At 44.8% G+C, this 23,414-nt stretch overlaps 1 protein-coding gene across 1 annotated transcript in view; it reads right to left on the reverse strand.

Moving 5' to 3' along the window:
• The window catches only part of Akap6 (A-kinase anchoring protein 6), a 410,870-nt gene that overhangs the window by 299,348 nt on the left and 88,108 nt on the right, over positions 1 to 23,414 (reverse strand). Inside the window, exon 3 of the mRNA XM_038336827.1 lies at positions 16,825 to 17,188. Coding sequence (XP_038192755.1) covers positions 16,825 to 17,154 — 330 coding nt within the window. The 5' untranslated portion in view covers positions 17,155 to 17,188. The remainder of the gene's footprint in view (positions 1 to 16,824; positions 17,189 to 23,414) is intronic.

Consider the following 23,414-nt stretch of genomic DNA (forward strand, 5'->3'; position numbering starts at 1 on the left):
TTCCTGGGGATCACTGGCCAGCCAGTCCACCTGACTCAGCGAGCTCAGAGCCAATGAAAAATGTTGCCTGTGATGAAACGGAATTAAAATAGCAACACTACATTATTTTTAAATGTCAAATTTTGCTCTGAATTCATACCACCAAAATTCCGTTTCCTCTGGCCAAATTCTAGCTCCTACATTTCTGCGAATGATCATGCTAATTTAATACTGCTTATGAATCTATGTTATTATTCTCTGAAATGTGACTTAGAAGTCATGGTCTCCCTGGTATGCCAATGTCATCTGTGGGAAGAGGAGACAGGGAGATGAGAAGATGATGATGTGAGAACTCATTCATTCAAAGGACAGAAAAAGGACCTGCAGTTTTATGCAAAGAAATAGCGGTGCTTACGTGACTCTAAAGAGCTTCAAGTGTGGTGTGAGAAGATTAGAAAACGGTGTAGGAAAACGCTAATGAAGATTCACACAATCAAGACTATCACCCTGGTCCTAAGTCACAGGCAGAGAAGACTATGAGCAGAGAGGACAGAGTCAGGGAGGCCTTCTGATGGAGCTGCAGCCCCAGCGGTGTGACTACTGGCTCAGAGTGCAGTGTGAGGGATGTCTCTGTAAACATACAATGAGGTGGATCTCTCTCTATATGCTGTGAATAAGCTTTAGTACCGCTGGTTAATGAAGAAGCTGATTTTGGCCAATAGCCAGTCAGAATAGAGCCAGGCAGGAAATCCAAGCCAAGACAAAGGGAAAAAAAGAAGGCAGAATCTGGGAGACACCAGCAGCCACCGGTAAGATGCCAGAGCATGGCCGGTAAGCCGCAGGGCGCGTGGCAATACACAGATCATTAGAAACGGGTTAATTTATATGTAGAGCTAGCCAGTAAGAAGCTTGAGCCATCGGCCAAAGAGTTTATAATGAATAGTAAACCTCAGAGTGGTTATTCGGGAACTGGCAGGAGGGAAAGGAACCCTTGGTTACAGTACAATCCATTCTGTAATGTCTTGTCGTTGTCATCATATAAAGAAAAAAATAAACATCTTTAAAATGCCTCTTTGAAATAGGATTCTTTGCGGGCCATCTTTGACTATTCTATAAAAATGTTAATAAAATGTCACATCAAATAAAAGAATTTTGGTCTGATGAAGGATAAACATACCACCATTAAAGCAGAAACCATAAAACTCTATTATATAAACACACAGTAAGTGCATGAATTTATAAATTTTTGTGCTCTAAGCTTTCATAAATTTCTCCTAGAAACCTGCAACATATTCACAGGCTTGCATTTTAAAAGATGTGTTGAATTTTAGAAACACCACATTAAATAAGCTATAAAATATTTATTCTTATTTATGGTCTTGTGAAAGGCAAAAATATATAGCTGCCCTAGCACTGTAAGAGAAGCTAAGCCCAAGGCTTTTGAAAACCTCAGGAAACAAGACAAAACAGATGCCTACCAGCTTTGAGAAGAAAATTAACCACTTTTTCCAAACATATAAAAAAATCTACAATGTAATTTTATGAAAATGGAATAATTGAGACTATTTAGTGAAGCTCTAGACTCTTCATACTTATACCTAACGGGAAGAGATACCCATAGATTGCCAGAAAGCAAAGAGGAGAAAAAAGAGAAGGAAATGCATAGCACACAAAGAATAATGTCTTCCGCATTCATCTGAGCAGAGAGTAAATGTATTTTGACTCATCTACTGTACTGTAAAAGACCACAATGCAATGGATTTACATATTCAGGGATCAACTATCAGAATTCACGTATGGGTAGAGGATGCAGGAAATCTGGGAATCCACAAGGATGTTTAATGAGCTGTTCTTTCCACGACACTGGAAGAGCTGTGTATGCGTGGATACAAACCCTACAGCGGTCTGCAGGAAACACAGCAAAGGAAACCGTCAATGTCCTGTCATATTTTCCTATCTTCTGAAGAAGGCTCTTCTTTAATGATTAAAAAAAAAAAAGATTTACCTCTAAATATTCACAACTTAAAATGGCAAACAGAACTTGGACGGCCAGGACTTCTCCTCCAAGTCACACTCCTGAGGTGCAAAGTGCACAGGAGGCTTATCTAGAACAAAGAAACAAACCCTAACACTCGAATATCCAGGAGTGGGAACTAACTTCAGCTCAGGAAACTTCTCTCAGCCATCACAAGTGCGAGGATATTGATTTGTTTCCAATCAAGAAAATAACCAGAGGAAACTGGTTAGCACTGATTGCTTTCTTCCATCCCATTTCAAAGCCATGCCCTGTATCAAGGGAGGTAAACAGCTGCAAAGAGGAAAAAAAGGTCCTTCCCTGCAGAGAGAGCAGGGAGCGCTCTGCTCATGACGGAGCTACAGCAGATAACTCAAGAGATTATGGGGAAAACCCACAGAAAGACTCACCAGCTGGGCCTGCAAGATGGGTTCGCGAGTGGGCACTTCAAGCTGCCATCTAGAGGTTGCGTAGCATGAGGAGCCCGATGCTTCCACAGTGAGAGAGGATGCTCTAAGGCATGGATTTCTGAAGGGGCCTGGCTTGGTTTGTGAGCAGTTACTGCAAGGGAGAAGGGGAAGGAGCCCCAGGCCAGCAGGGGTCCAGATGTTGAAGACACTGCAGAGGCCATGTCTGTACATCTCTACTTTATGTGGGAAGGAAGTCGGAAGGTGAGAAAGGTACGTCTGTAGTTAAAATGTTTTTAAAAACAACAGTGTACTCTTGAGTGTTTGGAGGAGAAGAAGGACACACGTACAGAAAGAGAACCGTCTTCACTGGTGGTGTTTGGAGAGCTGGGCACAGTGGCAAGCTCTCTTTTGATCCAGTCACTAATGCCTGGCTCTCATCATCTCAGAGACGGATGCCTTCAGCAGGTGCAGCATCAATTTCCTTTGCAGGGGTGAAGGTTTGTGCCGAGTGCATTGACAACACTATTATTGATGGTCACTGCATGGGCTTTGACAGAAAGTCAGTTTCTGAATCAAAAGGGGAAATGTAAGAAGCCCCGCTTTCTCCTCGTGAACTAAGACTCCAGGGGACACAGGTCCATTTCCTCTTCCTCAGGAGAGGAACACACCACTTTTCATGTTGTCGTTTACGCGTTCCTTTTCCACTAAATGATGTATTTGGCAAACATGACTTATTCAAATAATAATGATCAACAGAGGCAGCTTACAGCAAAATGCTTTCTGATAACAGCCATGAACAGATGGGGACTTTCAAATCTGTTCCTCCTCCTCCCATCAACATGTACACAAAGAAAACTCACTCAGGCCTATCAAGAAGAGACAGATGAGGGTGACAAAAGCCAGTTGCCTCCAATTCCCTGCTCACCCCAGGTTGTCAACGGTGTGACAGGCTTTGTGTGTAATGGGTCTTTTTCTCTCCTTTCTCCTTTCAACACCAAGTCCAGCCATTGTCTCTTTCAGCAGCTCACACCTCGCTCCTGTCCTGGTTACTCTGTACGTACCTGTACACTCACACTAAGACAGAGGGCTTTTTAGAAATTTTACACCACATTTGGCCTTTATAGATATTTGTATGACTGTTCTATCAAGCCCAACAGTCCCCTGGGACACTTTAGTCTTCATGGCCTCCCAGAGGTGATGATCATGATAGGTCATCCATTTTAGAGGGCAGGAAAGTGCCCATCTGTGCTTTGGGGGCAAAGTGCTCTTCGTTCGGACCATTTCCCTCTAACAAAGTGGCTCCAGCAGACTGTGTGGGTGGCAGATAACACAGCTTCACAGCTTCCAAAGGAGCCATTTATATGTAACCGTATGGCACAGGTGAGCTGCCTCCTGTCTGGCCCCATGGATGATTTCCACTTCAATCAATAAGAGCGAACAAGCTTTCTTCTTCTCTCTTTAAAAAATTAAGAAGATAATATATAGTTGTATATTCTGACCAAAATGGCTAATTCTGCGTGTGTACACCCTTCTCCACTCTCATCTCTCTTGACTTTATGAGGTGTCCTGGTTAGGGTTACTGCCACTGCCATGAAACACTATGACCAAAAGCAAGTTGGGGAGGAAAGGGTTTATATGGCTTACACTGCCACATCATTGTCCATCACTGAAGGACGTCAGGACAGGAACCCAAACAGGGCAGAAACCTAGAGGCAGGAGCTGATGCAGAGGCCGTGGAGGAGTGCTGCTCACTGGCTTGCTCTACATGGCTTGCTCAGCCTGCTTTCTTATAGAACCCAGGACAACCAGCCCCGGGATGGCCCCACCCACTATGGGAAGGGTCCTCTCCCATCAATCACTAATTAAGAAAATGCCCTACAGCTGGATCTTATGGAGGCATTTTCTTTCTTTTTTTTCAAGAGTATAATTTTATTTTTATTGAGTTCTACATTTTCTCTGCTCCCCTCCCTGCCTCTTCCCTCCCCTTCAACCCTCTCCCAAGGTCCCCATGCTCCCAATGTATGCAGGAGATCTTGTCTTGTTCTACTTCCCATATAGATCCAGGTATGTCTCTCTTAGGGTCCTCATTGTTGTCTAGGTTCTCTGGGATTGTGGTTTGTAGGCTGGTTTTTATTTGCTTTATGTTTAAAAAACCACCTATGAGTGAGTACATGTGATAATTGTCTTTCTGGGTCTGGGTTACCTCACTCAATATAATATTTTCTAGCTCCATGCACTGGAGGCATTTTCTTAATCGAGGTTCCTTCCTTTCAGATGACTCTAGATTGTGTCAAAATGACAAAACCAGCCAGGACAAGTGACCCTTGTCAGTTTGACACACAAACATATCACTGTTAAAAGTCATAACTTTTCCTTTCTTGTTCATCCCAAATCACACATTAACATCAAATCAGAATAGAAAACATTTTATAAAATTTCAAGTCCCACCATCTTTACAATCCAAACACTGCAAAACTTAGTCTCTTTTAAAAAACCTTAAGTACACTGGGCGGTGGTGGCACACACCTTTAATCCCAGCACTCGGAAGGTAGAGGCAGGAGGATCTCTGTGAGCTTGAGGACAGCCTGGTCTACAAGAGTTAGTTTAGAGCCTACAGGACAGGCTACAAAGCTATAGAGAAACCCTGTCTCCCTCTCCCCAAAAAAAGCAAAACAAAACAAACAAACCCTAAGTCACTTCAAAAACCTAGTCTCTTTAAAAATTCTGTATCTCAACTGCGAACTCAAGTAAAATCAAAAACAAGTAATACTTTCTTACTTCAAGAGGGAAGAACCAGAGCACAGTTACAATCTGAACAAAGCAAAACAAAACTCTAATATAAATAACTCAACATTCAATTATCTGGGCTTCAGTCACCCTCTTTTAGGCTCCCCTAAAGGGCTTGGGCTCCTTCTCCGGCTCCGCCCTCTGCAGCACACACAGATTGACTTCTAAAATCATCCAACCCCACTCCACGCCTACTACTCTTCTTGGTAGCCATGGTACTGGCATCTCCAAATGGCTTGGGTCTTCTCCTGCGACTGCTCACACTTTCACCAAAAGCCTCTCCTAGCTTCTCTTCAGGGTCTTCAGCCCTGACACACAGTGCCAAGCTCAGCTGCTCTTCATGACCCCTTCATGCCTTCAGAACCAATAGCACCTGGGTGATGCTTACAGCACGAAGTTCAGTTACGAGCAGGAGGTACACCTTGGCTGCCTCCAGAACATGGCTTCTGCGAGCCGACTCGGAGGAAACACTTCCCAGAAGACTTCATCTCAGTGATGCTGATTTCTGAATCACCACTGATTTCTCAGCTCTAGTTAACCAGCATCAGTTGTCCAACTAACTCAGAATTTCACTTCAGTGGAACCAGGCTCTTGTTAATTGTGGCTGACACTTCAGCTCCAGCTGACCCAGACACAACGGATTCTTAACTCAAATGCCCAAGTAGTCTTTGCTTCCCTCTGCAACTTCACAAGCCAGGCTTCCATTGTCTGCATTCTTATCTTCCAAGTTACCACAGTCTACTGAGCTCTCAACACTCAATGGCTTTTCCAGCCTAAAGTTCCAAAGTCCTTCCACAGTCCTCCCCAATACAGCACGGTCATGTCTGCCACAGCAGCACCCCACTCCTGGTACCAGCTTTGTCTCAGCTTTTTGGCTTACACTTCCACATTGATGTCCATCACTGAAGGAAGTCAGAACAGGAATTTCTACAGGGCAGGAACCTGGAGGCAGGAGCTGATGCAGAGGCCATGGAGGGCTTACTGGCTCATTCCTCATGGCTTGCCTCAGCCTGCTTTCTTATAGCACCCGGGACCACCAGCTCAGGGATGGCACCACCCACAATGGGAAGGTCCCTCCCACATTAATCACTAATCAAGAAAATGCCCTACATCTGGGTCTTATGGAGGCACTTTCTCCATTGTGGTTCCCCCTTCCGATGACTCTGGTTCACGTCAAGTTGACAGAGGATAAGCCAGCATAACAGATCACCTACAAAACTGAAAAGTTCAAATGAGTTATCTGGGGGTCATTTCTCCTTGAAACCATGACCTGAAATCCACAACTCTGCTGTTGGGAGACGGAAGGAAGCACAAAAAGACAGAAACTCTCTTCTCAGAACAATTCAAAGGCCATTAGCGCTGGCTGTGCACTGAAATCACGCATCTCTGTGAAAATGTATGCCATGGTAACAGCCATGGTAACAACCATGTTCTGAGACAGCTGATCTGCAGCATGGCCGGGACAGCAACGTTTAAAGCTTCCTGGACATTCCTGAATATTCTACTATGCATCTGAAACCAAAAAGGCTTCCACGTGCTGTTCCTAGAAGGCAATGCAGTGTTCAACATTTCTCCTTGAATGTTCATCTCCAGTTCCAGCCAGCCACCTCCTAATGAGGATAGCAAGAAATCGCATGTTAGCAGAATTTTAGTTTAATTCCAGCAGCTGATCCCTTCCCTTGAACTATGAACTTTCAAAGAGCATAGACTGGACAAAGCAGTGGCAAACGTGGAGTAGAAGGAAGAAAGCATCTTCCTTACTCAAGGTGGCAACTCAGGGAGATGCTAGCACTTCGTTTATACCCCGACTTCAAGCTGTTCATCCTCCTATCTATGATAAATTAAAGTACCATTGATCTCATGGGTGAGCCTCATCATAGCCGTTCAGCTAAAGCGTCCAGTACAGGAGAACCAGGCGCACACATTCACGGCCATTCTGCCTCTTACACCTCGGCATGTAAAGGGTGGGGGCCAGCACACTAACATAGAAAGACTGTTGGGCTCCACACTGGAAAAGCACATGAGACAGCCAAAGTGACTCACTCGTCTTCCTATTTCCTTAGAGCGGATTCTTGTGAGGAATAACAGCCCAGAACTCCTGATACATATTAAGAATTCTGTGACTATTACTGAACCCAAAGCTCTCTAGGTGAGGAATGGGTTGATTCATAGCCTATCTTAGATGGGCATCCCTGCAAACATCTCCTCCTTTAGCCCATACAAATAGATGGCTGCTGTTGCTCAGTAATAATTGAGCCAACATTAGACAGGAACAACTCCCAAAACACTTCCTTAATTAAACTAAGGCCATTTTTTTTAGACTTTCCTCCTTGGTCTCGGTTTCAAATGTCTCGATGATATCATTTTCTTTAAATGATGTTTTAATGATTTCTTTCCAGTTTTGTACTCTGTGATACTCCTCATTTTCAATATTCCTTTTTGCAATTAAAAGCACATAGTTCAACCATCTGGTAGTCTTCTAGGGCCGCCAGATGATTAACACTTCCATTCTGAGTTCTAAATGCGCCATGTAACTAAGGTTTATACACAAGCATCTCCATAGCAATACGTATCCAAACCCAATGATGTCTCCCATGTTCCATTAAAGATTTATTTTTATTTTATATGTATGAAAGTTGTGCCTAAATATATGTATGTGCACCATGTATATGCCTGGTTCCCAGAGAGACCAGAAGAGGGTATTGGATCACCTGGAACTGGACTTATAGACCATCATGAGTTGCCATGTAGATGTTAGAAACAGAACCCCAGTCCTCTGCAAGGGCAGCAAGTGCTCTTAACCACTGAGTCATCTCTCTTGCCCCACCTTGCCCAAGTCTTAACCAAAAATGTTACATGTATTTCAAAAACGTGCTGTGTCTGAGACTTAGATCATTTCTCCAAGTCAGACTAAAGATATGGTCATCAGCCAGTAGCCCCCAAGTGTGCACTTAGCACTTAACCGGTCTTCCAGCAGCCGCTGTGGATTGAGGAGGGGCAGGGGCAAGATCACTCAATAAACTAAGATGGATTTTCCCACAAGGCCTTCCAAGTACCAACACCCTTCACCTCTGCCCTCTGTACGCCAGGGACTGAACCCAAGGCTTTGTGCATGCCAGGCAAGCAACTACCTTGAGCAGCCTCCAGTCCATTGTCATTTCTGTCCTTAAGGGAAAAAAAAAAATTACTCTGTGACAAAATCTGCTAAGTCGTACAAACGATCCACAAACTCACTATACAGCACATGCTTCCTGGCAAATGACATCGGATATTATCACATGGCCTGTGCACTAATCATCGTGGAAACTTTCTACTAATTAACAAGATGAAGCCACAGTCCTGCGAGCATGGCAGTCCATGCCTGCAACTGAAGGAGCTGGGAAAGGGGGGGGGGCAAGATCATCCTCGCTGCCTAAAGCATTTAAAGCAGCCTGACCACCACAGACTCTATCTCCCAAAGAAATTTTTTTTTTAAAAAATGAATGAATAAACTTTAGGTCAAAGCAGCTATCTTCCAGTAATCAGCCAAAATGACAAACACTAAGGATAGTGTCCATTCCCTTGATCTCTATACTACTACCCTTTTGTGGATTCTCTTTTATGTGGCCACAGGAACAACTCCATGTTTCCTAGAAGAAAACATGTTCTGCATATTCCTGGAGTCCATATGGTGAGGTCTAGCTACTCTGAAGCTGGCACCTTGTCGCTGTGCCCTTGAGGCTGTGCCCTTGCATAGAAGGAAAGTGCCCAGTGGAGCCTCTATTGAAAGGTTGACAATCTCACTCAGGAGGGTGGTGCCTGCATGACTACTGTCCCTCTAACATGGCACTTCTTAAAGAATGCCACAGGTGAATTTGGGGGAGAGGCATTCAAACCCTGCAATACAGCCATCAAAAAGAGATTCTACATTGGGGAAATCTGAGCTTGGGTAAAATAAAACTTCTTAATTTTCATCTCTGTCAATCAAGTCCTATTCCTATTTCAAACTCATGGGACATGAAATATACCTTTGATGGTGGTAATTTAATGAACAGTCCATTAAGATTTAACCCCAGAACAAAGGTCATAATGCACATAATGCACACACACATAAACAGTACCAGATTGAGTTTATATCTTCTAAAATTCTAGCTTATATAAAAATATTGAAGTAATTTGAGATTGGTCTAGATCAGTGACTATTAAGCCATTACAGCACTGGCTCAGAAAAAGACATGAATTTACACCATGACCAAGCATGTGTACATGTATATATTTATAACCGAGCTGTACAAAACAGCGTCATGTTTACAATTCTCCTCTACCTCATTTTTTAAGTTATCTCACTGAATCTGCTCCACAGCCTGCGAAATGGACTGACATTTTTGTTCTGGAAAAAATAATGGTTGAAAAGTCAAAAAGGAAAATGTCTATTTCCTCAGGAAAAAAAAAATTCTCTTCCATCTCCTTTAAGATCTGCTGTGTTAATTCAGAGGCGTGGGAACTAAATGCTTCAGACCTTAGAGTGAGGTCCTGTGGCTGTCAAGGTCAGGATCCTCCAGACCTCCAGCTATTTCTGCTAGTAGTTCGGTTCACCCAGAACTGCGTAGTATGTCAAGAATTTGAGAGGAGGGAAAGTTTTAGAAGCACTCGGTAATCACCCTTGTCTGTTGATTTCTATCATAGACAGTGGACCCTGGACTCCACAGCTGCCGCCTTTGGGCCATTGCTGCCATCTTGATCAAAGCTCTTGTTATGTTTCTATCTCAGCAAAAAGAGACTCCTCTTCCCTCTGCACCTCAGCCATTCAGGAAGTCACCTGAACCATTCACTCAGCCTCTTTCCCTCACTCGTTAACGCCCACGCTGCTCTGTCCCAGGGCTGGGAATCCTCCAAGCCATTACCCACCACATCTCTTCCTCTCTGTCCTACTGAAATATCTCGTGGCCCTATGATGGCCATGAAGTCTCTCCTAGGAGCCCCTCACCCCTAGATTTCCACCCCCTTCAGATCATCAGGCACATCTGTACAAACTCCAGCTGTGGAGAGGATATAGAAGCCTTTTCCCAGCAACCTCCAGACCCCATGTGAGCTAGTGGGTGTCTGGATTAACTCCCAGATGCCACAGACCTCACAGACAGTCAGAGCATCTTGTAAACAGAGATTGTATCCAGGGTTCTGACTTTGAAAACCAAAGATGCAGACACAAATCATGAGTGGTGGTGGTTTAAAGGAGAATTTAAAGTCAGGAATTGATTCCAGCTAAGTCGCTTCCAGAGTTCTGTTTACTTAGACACACATCGCTTATTCCAGCTAGTCCAAGCCTTGCCTCGTCCCTGCTATGGTATCTTTGGGAATATAAATAGCATCATTCCTGAGAAGGGGCCTACTTGGCCTGTTTAGGACTTAAATGTGTGCATGCAGCCGCTAGGCATGGTTTAAGGTATTTGGTCCACTTTTCTAGAGCAGCACAATTTCCAAACCTGGGGTGGGTGGGGCAAGTTTCTAAAACTGGTTCAGCTGCTTCTCATACTTCTTACTAGGGATAATCTGGAAAGTAGAAAGTAAAATATGCAAGTTGTGTGTTCAGTTTTAAAAACAATGGAGAAGGGATTTAGTATAAGTCAGTTTTCCTTGAGGTTAGTTATTTTTTGTTTTTTTTTTTTATTTTGTTTTGTTTTTTTTCACTTGCAGTAACTGTCATACCCCTGTGGAAACTTTCTAATAAAGATTAGCTCAATCTGGAGTTTACAGTCAAATATCCCCTAAGGATTTGGAAATAAGGGAAGTGAGAGTGGAGTGTGGTTTGAATAAGAATGGCCCTCGTAGGGACATAGATTTGAAAGCTTGGTCAATAGGGAAATGACCACTAGTTGAGAGGGATTGGGTGTGGCCTTGCTGGAGGAAGTGTATCATCAGGGGTGGAGTTTGGGGTTTGGGATTCAAGCCAGACCCAGTCTGTCTCTCTCTCTCTGTCTCTCTGTCTCTCTCTCTGTCTCTCTCTCTCTCTCTCTCTCTCTCTCTCTCTCTTTCTCCTGCCTGCAGAGGTGGATATAGAACTCTCACCTACTTCTCCAGTACCAGTTTGCCTTGCCATGATGACAATGGATTAAATCTCTGAACTAAGCCAGCCCCAATGAAGTGTTTTCCTTTATAAGAGTTGCCTTGGTCACAGTGTCTCTTCACAGCAACAGGACACTGACTAAGACAAGTGGTGTCTGAGAGAGAAACTTTAAGGCAAGCATAGTGACCACAGACAAAGTCACCTTTAGAGAATGAGAGTCAGGCTGAGGATGTTCTGATACCACAGGGGCAGGGGGAGGGGGAGGAGCAGGGGCAGGGGGAGGGGCAGGGGAAGGGGAAGGGGGAGGGGTAAGGGGAGGAAGTGAGGGTGAGAGTAAAAGATTTGAACATTTATTTTGTGTGTATGCGTGTGTTCATATGTGTGCGCATGTCCCTGTGAATGCACATGGAGTCCAACCTTGGTATTGTCCCTCTCTAGCCTTCCACCTTATTGTGGAGGCAGGGTCTCTAACAAGGCCCTGGAGCTCACAGAGGAGGCTAGGCTGACTGACAGTTTTTAAAATGTCTACATTAATATAATGGCAGAGAAGACCATGTTAAAATGACTTAAAACAAACACTGTCAAGGCAGTGCGAGGTTCATAGACAATGAGATGTTCCCTTCACCAAGCACAGAACAGGCCTCGCTTCCTTGTCCCCAACCTCTGCCCCACCCTCTCCCAGTGAGTGGATGTCAGAGCTTGGCTGTGCCTTTGGCTAACAGCTTGATGAGGATCCAGAGTCAGCACTCAACAAGGGGGAAAGAATCTTTAGGCAAAATGAATAAGGAAGCCGGGCGATGGTGGCGCACGCCTTTAATCCCAGCACTCGGGAGGCAGAGGCAGGCGGATCTCTGTGAGTTCGAGACCAGCCTGGTCTACAAGAGCTAGTTCCAGGACAGGCTCTAAAGCTGCAGAGAAACCCTGTCTCGAAAAAAAAAAAATGAATAAGAAAAACTATGAGGCAAGAACTAGCTTGACATTTCTCTGGGGCTTTTGGTGTATCTGGAGTTTAAAGATGGTGTGGGAGGTCCTTCTGTCTGTGTGTTGCTTTTATTGGTTAATGAATAAAGAAACTGCTTTGAGCTTATGGCAGGGAAGAACAGAACTAAGCGGGGAAAGCTAGGCTGTGTGCTGGGAGAAAGAAGGGCAGAGTCAGAGGGACACCATGGAGCTGCCACCAGAGTGAGACATGCCAAAAATTTAGCTGGTAAGCCACAACCATGTGGTGATACACAGATTACTAGAAATGAGATAAATTAAGATATAAGAGTTAGCCAATAAGAAGTTAGAGCTAATGGGCCAAGCAGTGATTTAAATAATATGGTTTTCTCTGTGATTATTTTGGGTCTAAGCTAGCCGGGCAGCCAGGAGACCTCCTCCAACATAAAGATAAGGGTAAAGTGGGAAGCATCATGCCAGAGACTCAAGTAGTAATGAGTCAAAGGAAGAGATCTGAAGCAAGAGAATGGCATATCCTGATGGACATCTTTTTAGAAAGTAGCTGCCAAGTGGGAAATAAGCTGCAAGGTGGTGAAGATAAGAGGAAGACAGGTTAGTTAAGAGGCTGTCAGTACCGAGGCAAGCAAGGGCGTGCCATGGTGTGCTGGCGCAGAAATGGTAGCAGCGACTGAACTAAGGGTTCATCTGGGGAATGGGTTCCCTGTTGATAGAGAGAAGCATATGGGTAGAAAGTCTTGCTTTTGCTTTGCAGAAATGGTCCCTTACCATTACTGGGACAATTAAGGGAGGATTAAGAGTGATTGAGCGGACATCTCCAACTTGAGATGCCTGCTAAGATACTAACAGAGAAGCTGGGTAAGAAGCAGGGTTTTGTAACATTAGGAACGCATTGGAATAGATACGCAAGTGCTGTGAAATAATCCTTCTGTATGCTGTATAAATCACACTGTGATTGGATTAGTAAAGAAGCTGACCGGCCAATATCTGGACAGGATAAAGTTAGGTGGGAGAACCAGACTAAGGACACTGGGAAGAAGAACAGAGTCAGAGGTGTTGCCAGCAAGACAGGGGGAGGAAATGGGAGGTGCAATATAAAAGAGAGGTAATGTCATGTGGCAAAATGTAGGTTAATATAAATGGGTTAATTTAAGTTTTAAGAGCTAGTTAGTAATAAGGCTGAGCTATTGGCCGAGCATTTATAATTAATATTGTGTCTCTGTGTCAGTTATTTGGGACCTGGCAAGTGGAAAAAATAAAAGCCTGCCTACAAACAACATTGGAATTTCTCTGTACCCAGGTGGTCTTTAAGGTCATAGGTCATCCTCCGGCCACGAGGATGGCTTTTCACTGCAAACTAATAAATTGAGTAACGAACCAAAGCAGTGAATGTGGAGCTGGGACAACTTAGCCAAGTTGGATCTGTCCCTCTGCTTTGCCACAAGTCTCATCTGGGAGCTGCTTTACAAGGTTGTCCTCATAAATTTCTACGAAGACACCGTGCTAAGATGCCTTTGTTATTTTGAATTAGTGCAGAATGCAGAAAGATAACATATTTTAAAATTTAAATGCATCAAAATTTCACTGGAAAAAGAAACATTATATAATCAAGGGGGAAATGGTCTAAGCATATTGAGATTTAAAAGTAAGTCCTTTGTATAGGTGGCTGTGGAGGCCACACACACTGACTAGAACTTGCTGACATTGGGCTCAATGGGGAAGGACTCCATTGTCACACTTGAAACTTGAAAACACTACAGAGAATTTAGTTAAGTGACTTCATGAACCAAGTACCCAGAAAAATGCTAACAAAACTCCTAGAATAAAATGAAGGTTGACAATTCCAGCTCATCGCTGAACAGTCATTGGCTGGTATCATATGCCCACTGTGCTGACCTTACATCTCCTGCAGTTCTTTTCTCAGCAGAGAAAATAAAGCACCCCCTGGGATAGAGCAGAGACAGAAAAGAGAAGGCTTCTGATGAAAGTGTCATGCGTGAGGAAAGCACATGTCCCTAGGGACGATTCTTCAAACGCTATATACAACTATACATTCACGGCACAAAAATATACATTCCTGAGTTGAAATTTGAGCTTCCATGTGTATATTATTGGTCTAGTTAAATGAAGTTGATGACAAATCAGCATTTTAAGACCATTTAAACATTAATAGTGCTTTTAACTGTCTTCTAAAGGTATGTCCATCCCCTCCCATTCGCTGCTAGCATTTACCACCTTCCCATGCAAATGCAAAGGATTTAAGAGGTAACAGTTGACTTTCCTTACAAACTCAATCCTGCATTAACTTACAGAAGCCACACACTGGCTCAGCGCTGGAGAAAGCACGGTAAAGGAGTGTCCCAAATTCCAGTTTACTCTGACCCCAAGATGGCCAGGGACTATTCCTCCGAATAAACTACACCTGGGACTCAGTCATAGTGCTCCCTATTACCACAGGAGGACACTAGCAAGGGCTAGCATCTCGCTGAGATGGCTTCCAGTCATGCCCCTGCCATCTTGGTGACGTCTTCCCATGAAACTGTGGAAAGCAGGAGAAAGACCCCAGGCCTGTGCCACCAGCGGGGAGCAGCTACCAACGCCAATATGGTTCTCCTGCTTGTACTCGTTCACTCTCTCACATGCTACCCTCTCTGCCTTTCCTCCTTCCTCCCTCCTGCCTTCTTGCCTGTCGTTCTCCTTCCCCACCTGTCTTAACACTGATGAAGCAATCTGGTGTCTGGTCAGGTTTTGTAAGTATGACACAATCCAGAGTTAAGTGAATTAATGTAGGATCCAGCCGTGACAAGTTCACTAGAGGCCTGAGTCTCAGTAGTTTACCCTGAGGCAATAACTGGTTCCCATAAAGACCACAAACTGAAACTACTACCCAGGCACCATCCAGAAACAGACCAAAGGAAATTCCTAATGTTCCAACCATTGAAGATAGGATCACCTGCCAACACACACCCGTCGCTTTTCACCAGGACACCCCTAGACAAATGTCAGCCAATCAACACCCCACACCCTGTTAATATAACTTTTCTGGATTTTGCCTTTAAATAATGCCCTCTAGAAGGGCGAGGTACCTCCTCTTGCTGCTGCTGCACCAGTAGCTTTGACAAGGTCCCTGCCGGCTTGTATTGTGCACACAATAAACCTTGCTTTTGCATTTCAGCGAGCCGGTCTCCCTGGTGGTTTTTTGAGGTCCCTTCAGACTGGGCACAACAGGAAGAGGGCATCACAATTGAGAAAATACCTCCAAAAGATCCGGCTATAGGCAAACCTGCAGGGCATTTTCTTAATTACTAGCGAGCACCCAGCCTATTGTGGGTGGTACCATCTCTGGGCTGGTGGTCCTGGGTTCTTTAAGAAAGCAGGCTGAACAGGTCATGAGGAGCAAGCCAGCGAGCAGCATTCCTCTTGCTCAGCTCCTGCCTCCAGGTTCTTGCCTTGAGTTCTTGTCCAGACTTCCTTCACTGACAGACCTGACCCTTTCCTCTCCGTGGTGCCCTTGGTCCCAGTGCTTTATCACAACAGTAGGAATCCAGCTGAGGCTTCTATCACAGGATCTGGGGCACCAATCTGAAAAGGCTCAGCCAGATCCACTCTAAACACTGAGCCGTACACCTTTTGTCTATGGTGGTTAGACCTGTAAATCATTTCAGAATGCAGAGCTAAGAATGTGTTTATGTCACGTAAGATGAGCCAGCTTAGGTAAAAGAATCTTCCTCAGAACCCCATCTAATGTGAAGTTTATATAATGCCTGTATGCAGGGTAGAAGTCACAGACTATATTTTTGGAGCTCTGGTTTAATTTTTTCTTTTTTCTTTTTTTTTTGGTTTTTCGAGACAGGGTTTCTCTGCAGCTTTCTGTCAGAGCCTGTCCTGGAACTAGCTCTTGTAGACCAGGCTGGCCTCGAACTCACAGAGATCCGCCTGCCTCTGCCTCCCGAGTGCTGGGATTAAAGGCGTGCGCCACCACCGCCCGGCTGTTTTTTTTTCTTTTTTCTTTTTTTTTTGGTTTTTCGAGGCTCTGGTTTAATTGTAGTCTCACTAGCACCTCCAATTCTCTGTGACCCTTTCCCGAGTCTCCAGAAGCCACAGACATTTCCCAAATGTCTAACATTAGATGGGTTACTATAAAAAGCTCCTTTCTCCTACGTGATGCGGTGTCTTTGGATGGAAGATCACTCAACAAGGAGAACATTGTTCTTCCCACTGGGGTAGAAACCACTGCTGGCTTCAAAGACAGCATCGGCTTCGGCCAAAGGTACCAATCACATGACCTGCTCACCATCCCAGCTTGATGCTCTACCACAGGAGCCTTCATTACGCCTGTCGTCGTCTTTTATATGATCCTTTCATTTCCCACAACTGATTTCTGTGAAGTTGAACAAAAACGCCCCATCCCTTCCCTTGTATCTATGTTCTATCCTCGAAGGCCAGTTTTGCTCTACATAACTGGCATATGTAGTAAAATTAGAAGAAAAATCATCTGAGTTTACTATCAAGAATAACGACTTCAAATCTGTTCCTCTATTTTCCCCTTTGACTCTTCCTCATTGGCAGTCACAGAACTAAGACTTAAGATACCCAGGGCCTTTTTCAGTTTCTTTCCAGAGAACCTGCCTTACCTTGAGCTGAACTAGATGCACGTCAACATGCTTGCTGTCTGCGTCCTGCTGAACCGAGTAGGTTAGGTCACGGACCCTCTCTGAGGTCATCCGGAGCCAGGTCTCAATCTCAGGCAAGTGTAGGACGATCTTCCAGTCAGCTGCTGTGTGCAGTGGGGGTGGCTTTCCGTACTGCGGCTCAGCATCTTTGTCCTTCATGGCCTCTTCTCCCTCTCCTTCTTCCTGCTCCACAGTAGGGGTCATGTTGATGGCCATGGGCGAGGCATCAGTGGCCATGGGATCCGGGTCCTGTGACCTCAGTGGGGAAAGTGTCACGCTCATGGTTAACATGGAGAAATCTAAGCCTTACTTCTTTCCAAAACAGCTGAAAGGCAAAAGGAAATAAGAAAGCAAAGTCAGACTAGATTGCCAAATAAAGCAACGATACTTCACAGAAGAAACGGGGTTTCTAAATAAAGCTAGATTGCTAAATTAAGAAACCATTGCTCATAACAAAAACAGAAAGAGATGTTTGATTTTCTACATTATAGCCCCAAGACCCAGCATGTAACATAAAACCACAGTGGTAGCATCTCCCCAAATACCCATTTCCCCTCATTCCTTAGTAACAAAATGCTAAGATTCAGCTGTGACTATTGCTGCCCAGAATTTAAGAATCACAGCCCCCATTTCCTTTGTAGCTAACTGTGGCTCTCCCTGTAGCCGAGTTCTAGCCAATGAGCAGCAAGTGGAATAGGTGTGTAGAAATTCTGAAAACTGTTTTGAGGGACTGCCTGAATCAGAAGATGCCACCTTCCTGCCCTTCTGCTTTCCCCTGTTGTTCTGGTGAATGCAGTGGCCTCCATGGCTGGATTTCTAGCTCCAAATCAGGCCAGGAGATGCTCTGGGTGCTCCTCAGAGAGGACATGGAGCACAGGGTCCAGTGGGTACCAAAAGCTACTATACCAGCATTATTGACATGTGAGAGAAAAATATTTCAGTTTTGTTGAAACAATGGTTAATAGGGCCTTTCCTAACGTATACATCCAAACATCATTTTGACTAAAGCCAACATATTCAATACATGAATAATTAGAGGGGGTATTCTAATTACAAAACACACTGTGCTGGTCTCAGTGTTCATTTTGAAGATTAGGTAGGAGCCGGGCAGTGATGGGGCACGCCTTTAATCCCAGCACTTGGGAGGCAGAGGCAGGCAGATCTCTGTGAGTTCGAGACCAGCCTGGTCTACAAGAGCTAGCTCCAGGACAGGCTCTAAAGCTGCAGAGAAACCCTGTCTCGAAAAACCAAAAGAAAAAAAGATTAGGTAGGTACACAGATACATAGATGATAAATACATAGATGTAGTAATTCCAAAGTGTTAGTTTCTCGAAAAATAGATTATACCAAATAGGTCTAAGTCTACTTAATGGTGATTAATGAATGTTAAGCCCTTGCTACATTAATATGAATTGTAGGTGTAAATAAACTGTTCTGGCACCTCCTAGTAAAAGGTTACCAGAGGCGAGAATAACATGCTGAGCTGATGCAGAGGCCATGGAAGTGTGCTGCTTATTGGCTAGCTCCTCACGGCTTGCTCAACATGCTTTCTTATAGAGCCTAGGACCAGCAGCCCAGAGGGCAGCGCTGTCCAAAGGCTATGAGCTTTCCCACATTAATCAAGAAAAAGACTTGTCTACAGGCCAACCTGGTGGGATCATTTTTTTCAATTGAGGTTCTGTCTTCCCACATGATTCTAGCTCGTTTCAAGTTGACAAAAAACAACCAACATATTAACCAAAGCAAAGTTATTCCTACCAACCAATATAGATGGGAAATAAATCCAGACAGCTCCCAGTTTGACCAACGACATGTAACTGTCCACCGTCTAACAGGAAAGAGCATGGAGAGTCACTAGACCTGCTGGATTGACAGAGTGCTTAAGAGTAATCAAGTCCTGTGTTCTTTAAGTGCCCTTCCAGTGCTCCCTCCTCTCTCCACTTTCCCTCCCCCCTCTCTGTAGTAAAGCCCCCCAAGGCAGCACAGACTGGCTCTGAAATTCTTATTACCTTGCCTCCGGCACCCAGTGGCTGGGATGATTGACAGTTACCAAGTCTGGCTCCCCTTTCCTAACTTCTCCAGCATCTAAATTTTGAGTTAAGCTTATCAGTGACTTTTCTGAAGCAAAGTTATTTGCAAAAAGCAAACTAAAGTCATAAAGTTGGTTGGCCCCCCCGTGGTGCTTGCCTCCTTAGACAGATGGTTTTTGGGTTAACTCAGCAGCTTTCTCTGCCTGGGTACAGGAGAGAGAAATATACTCCTCATACTTTTAACCATCCTTGTGTTCAATTTTTAAAATAATAGTGATACCAGACTTGGATAATTTTTTATAAAAGCCCTCAAAGATAATAACATTTCACTGAAGGAAGACTGAGCTACCCCAGCATGTCACAAGCCACACCTCAGCCTCGTACGGGCTGGCATTCTGACTTTCTGAAACATCTAAAATATTAATCAGTTCTCTGCTTTCTAAGGGGCCAATATCAAATCTCAATCTCAGAAAAGGAACCTGATAGCAAAGGTTAATCAAGCTTGCTTATTCAAGAGCACAGAACTGCTTAGAAACTGAGAACACCCTGATGTTACAGCAATTGTCTAAGAAACTAGACTGAGCCAAAGGAGTGCTAAGAGTCAGACGGTGGGCATGGCACTGCCTCAGACATGCACATAGCCACCCATTGGCCCAAGGGTTGTGTGTAACTAATGGGCAGCATCTATTGACTGCCAGGTTTTTGTTTTGTTTTTTGAGACAGGGTTTCTCTATGTAGCCCTAACTGTTCTGAACTCACTCTCTGTAGATCCTGCTGACCTCAAACTCAAAGATCCACCTGCCTCTCTGTCTGCCCAGTTTGTGAGATTCCTAAACCATGTGATACACACCATACTTTAGACTAGAGAGTGAATTAAGGAATCAGCTCATCCACATGTTAAAGAATTCTTGACATGTCATCCAAAAGTCCACAGATGCTGTCATGTGGAGTCACGTCATCCATACGTCCACAGATGCTGTCATGTGGAGTCACGTCATCCACACGTCCACAGATGCTGTCATGTGGAGTCACGTCATCCACACGTCCACAGATGCTGTCATATGGAGTCACGTCATCCACACATCCACAGATGCTGTCATGTGGAGTCACGTCATCCACACGTCCACATGTAAATCAGCACCAAGAAAGATAAATTATAAAGCGTAGTGGTGTTGCTAATTCTTCCCAGCAGAACAAACATGACCAGGACGCCCCTCTCTCGGAATCTTCTACTTGAGAGTAGCAGCACAGATGTGGGGTTATGTGTGCAGAGGGACAGGAAAACTCGACAGAAAGGCGTCTGGGGGACAGAACGTGCATTTCACAGGAGGAGAGGGCAGGAGACCTGAAAGTCAAACTTCAAAGCAAGATTTTCCTGCGACAAATGTCCAACTAATCAGACTGCAAGCAAGGACATTCTTGTGTGACCCAGAGGACGTAGACAAAGCATTGTTTTACTGAGCTCACACTTGGGTTTGTGTCATTTGCTTTCCTTTACATATACTTCTGACACTGAGAACAAATATTTGCGTCACATGCTTAGCAAGCTTGAGAAGCAGCGTAAATGAATTAATTGCATACTGTCCTGGGAGACAATTGCTATGCCCATTTGATTTCTGATTCAAACGGTTCACATCGCAGTATAGCACCGTGGAGATGGCTACACTCAGTGGTTTTCACAAAAATCCCATCGGATGTAAAGGGTAAATGTGTGCCATAATTCAAGGAAACAGCTTCAGCTATGCGGGGACTGTGGTAATGATTTCATGGGGAATTTCCTGCCCTCGTTGTTACTCATTCCTGCTTTTGAAACAAATTAATTACTCCACTTAAATGAACTAGTAGAAGAGCCGGCACAGGCCTCCACTTCTATACGCTGCAAGCTCTACGCTGTTCCCTTATGAGTCATTTCATAAAGGAAAATATGCCATCTAGTCGTAAAGATATCAGAAGAGAAAGAACCACTAGACAGCGGCGCGTGACAGTGCACGAGAAAGCATTAGGCCAAGTGCATACAGGTACCCACCGGAGTCGGACAGAGGACTCATCAGTCAGTGTTTGAAATCCAAGGGCTCCCCTTCTCTCCCATTATCAAATGCTTGTCTGTGGTCACCTTCCCAGCATTAGAGATAATACCCTCCTTATCCCTGCGCCTGTTAAAAATAGCACCCACCCAGCCCTCCCTTTCCGCACACCTAAAGAACAGGCAATGCAAAGAACAAAGGCAGAAAGAGCTGGCAGCCCTAACTCTTCCTTAGATTGTGAGAGAGGTTTCCCTGCCTCACTCTACTCACCATCCTGTGGGAACAGAAGAAAACACACCCCAGACGGCTAAGGATGTGTACCAGGCTCTCTCTAGCCGTCCAGAAGTTTCGGGTTGGAACCTGAGGTTACCAGAATGCATTTGACTTGAAGAAACAGATGTGTTTAAGGAGGACCACCTTCTTAGGACATATCAAAAGGCAAAGAGAACCCAGCTGCAAAGCCCTCAACACTACCCATCTCTCTCCTGTAATTTACCGTCTTAAAGAAGCAGAATCTAGAGTTGTACTCACTGCAGATGCTTTCGCTCCTAATGGCTCCTTCCTCCTCGCTCCACCCGCTTGTGGCCAGTCAAGAGGAAGGCCAGTGTCAGCTGCTCCAAGCCAGCCTTGCTCCAAGCCACTCAGGCAGCGCTCGGGTACCGCTAGTGGTCTAACTCTCAAGTGAGGGCTGCGCACTGGCCCTATTTGGAAGCTAATGTATACATTACAGACTGCAGTTGCGGGCAGGCCTTTTACAAACACGCAGTGAAAGTGAGAAGTGAGAAAAAGAGAGTTGCCAAGACAGGGATGCCGAAGGAGATGAGTGCCCGGCCCGGTGGACAGAGCACTTCTAGCTACCGTTTGAACCAGTGCAATATTCCCCGCAAACCAAGGGCCACCTAAGGCAGATAAATCAGAGTAGAGTGCTCACTGTCAAAGCCTGAATGGACGTGCACGTTCCCTCTTCCCTTAAGAAGCTGTTTCTTTCATGTAAACATCCCATGATGTCATGTAAACCAACTCTAAGTCTTAACACAGCCTTCCTTACTCTGCTTGCTCAATGGGACTAATTTTAGCCACGCTAACAGATCTGCATGTTACATTTTACAAAATAGAGGTAGAGGCAATCGTTAGGCGTAAATCCATCAGTTCCAACTTCACAGAGTGTCTCTTTACTCCACTTTAATTTCCTCCTTCTCTATTCTAATAACCACTCATCTTGGAGCCTTTTCATACTGACATTTGGAAATAAAATCTTCTGGACTGCTTCAATTTGTGTCTCATGATCTGATTGCATAAGGAAAAAGAAATGAACCCAAGAAGTACACCCTATACCTGAGTCCAGCACGGCAGGATTAGCTCTGCCAGGAAAACACAGGAGTTTGTCAACAGAGCGCTTAACTAAATGACACCACCTACCTAGATGAATGAGGTCCTAATCCCTCTCCTGGATTTAACTCCTGCTACCTCTCTGGCTCTTGTATGGTCCTCAGATAGGAAACAAATGACTTTAAGTCAAAGAGCTGCTGCTAACTCGAAAGTTAAGTTTGAACTTGAAGAAGAAAGAGGAAGTGGCTTTGGCTGCAAAGAAAATCTCCAGAATCGTGACCTGTGCCTCTTTCTGTGCCTTCCAGGACTCCTGAGAGCGATGCTGTTCTAAGCTTCCTCCTGCAGTAACAGCCGGCTCAGAGTGGTGGCGCTGTTCTAACCTCGTCCTGCAGTAACAGCCGGCTCAGAGTGGTGGCGCTGTTCTAACCTCGTCCTGCAGTAACAGCCGGCTCCGAGTGGTGGCGCTGTTCTAACCTCGTCCTGCAGTAACAGCCGGCTCCGAGTGAAGCATTCCCAGTGCACCTGGGGAGGGAACATGTTGACTGGCGACCCGGGACAGACCTCCACAATATAAAGGATTGTCTTGGATTTATCAGTCTTTCCCTCTTCTCTGGCTTTGATGTCCTCCCTCGCAGATACAGACATCAGTTACTCACTCAGGTACCATGGATGCAATTGGGGTGCTTCCCCACCCAAGCCTCTAACTCCCTTCTCCTGACATGGCATCTTCCATCAGCAATGCTGTGCTTCATAAATCGATTCCCTTCCTCAATCCCTCCTCCCTAACTTTCTGAGGCATGGATACCCAGCCTGACCAGCTTAGTCATCACGGTTCATGTTTTCTTCCTTCTAGGATAGATCAGTTCCTGTTACAGAGATTCGTTTGACTGCTGAAGAAGTCAGCCACAAAACACCCACAATCGTCAGATGTACATGGGACACAATAACATGGAATGCTCATTTCTTTTAGTTCCATCCCAAGCTGACAGAGTCACCTGTAAGCGATGGGCAGCCCCCTTTCTCCTGATTGAGAAAGGCTGGATTTGTAAAACACTCATTTTTAAGACAAGCATGGTAACAGGCAGATATCTGGTCTACCTAATGAGTACTAGTCCAGCCAGGGCTACGTCCATACCCTGTCTCAAAAATACAAAGTAAAACACCAGTA

This window comes from Arvicola amphibius, chromosome 7 (genome assembly GCF_903992535.2).
Source record: "Arvicola amphibius chromosome 7, mArvAmp1.2, whole genome shotgun sequence".
Lineage (NCBI taxonomy): Eukaryota > Metazoa > Chordata > Mammalia > Rodentia > Cricetidae > Arvicola > Arvicola amphibius.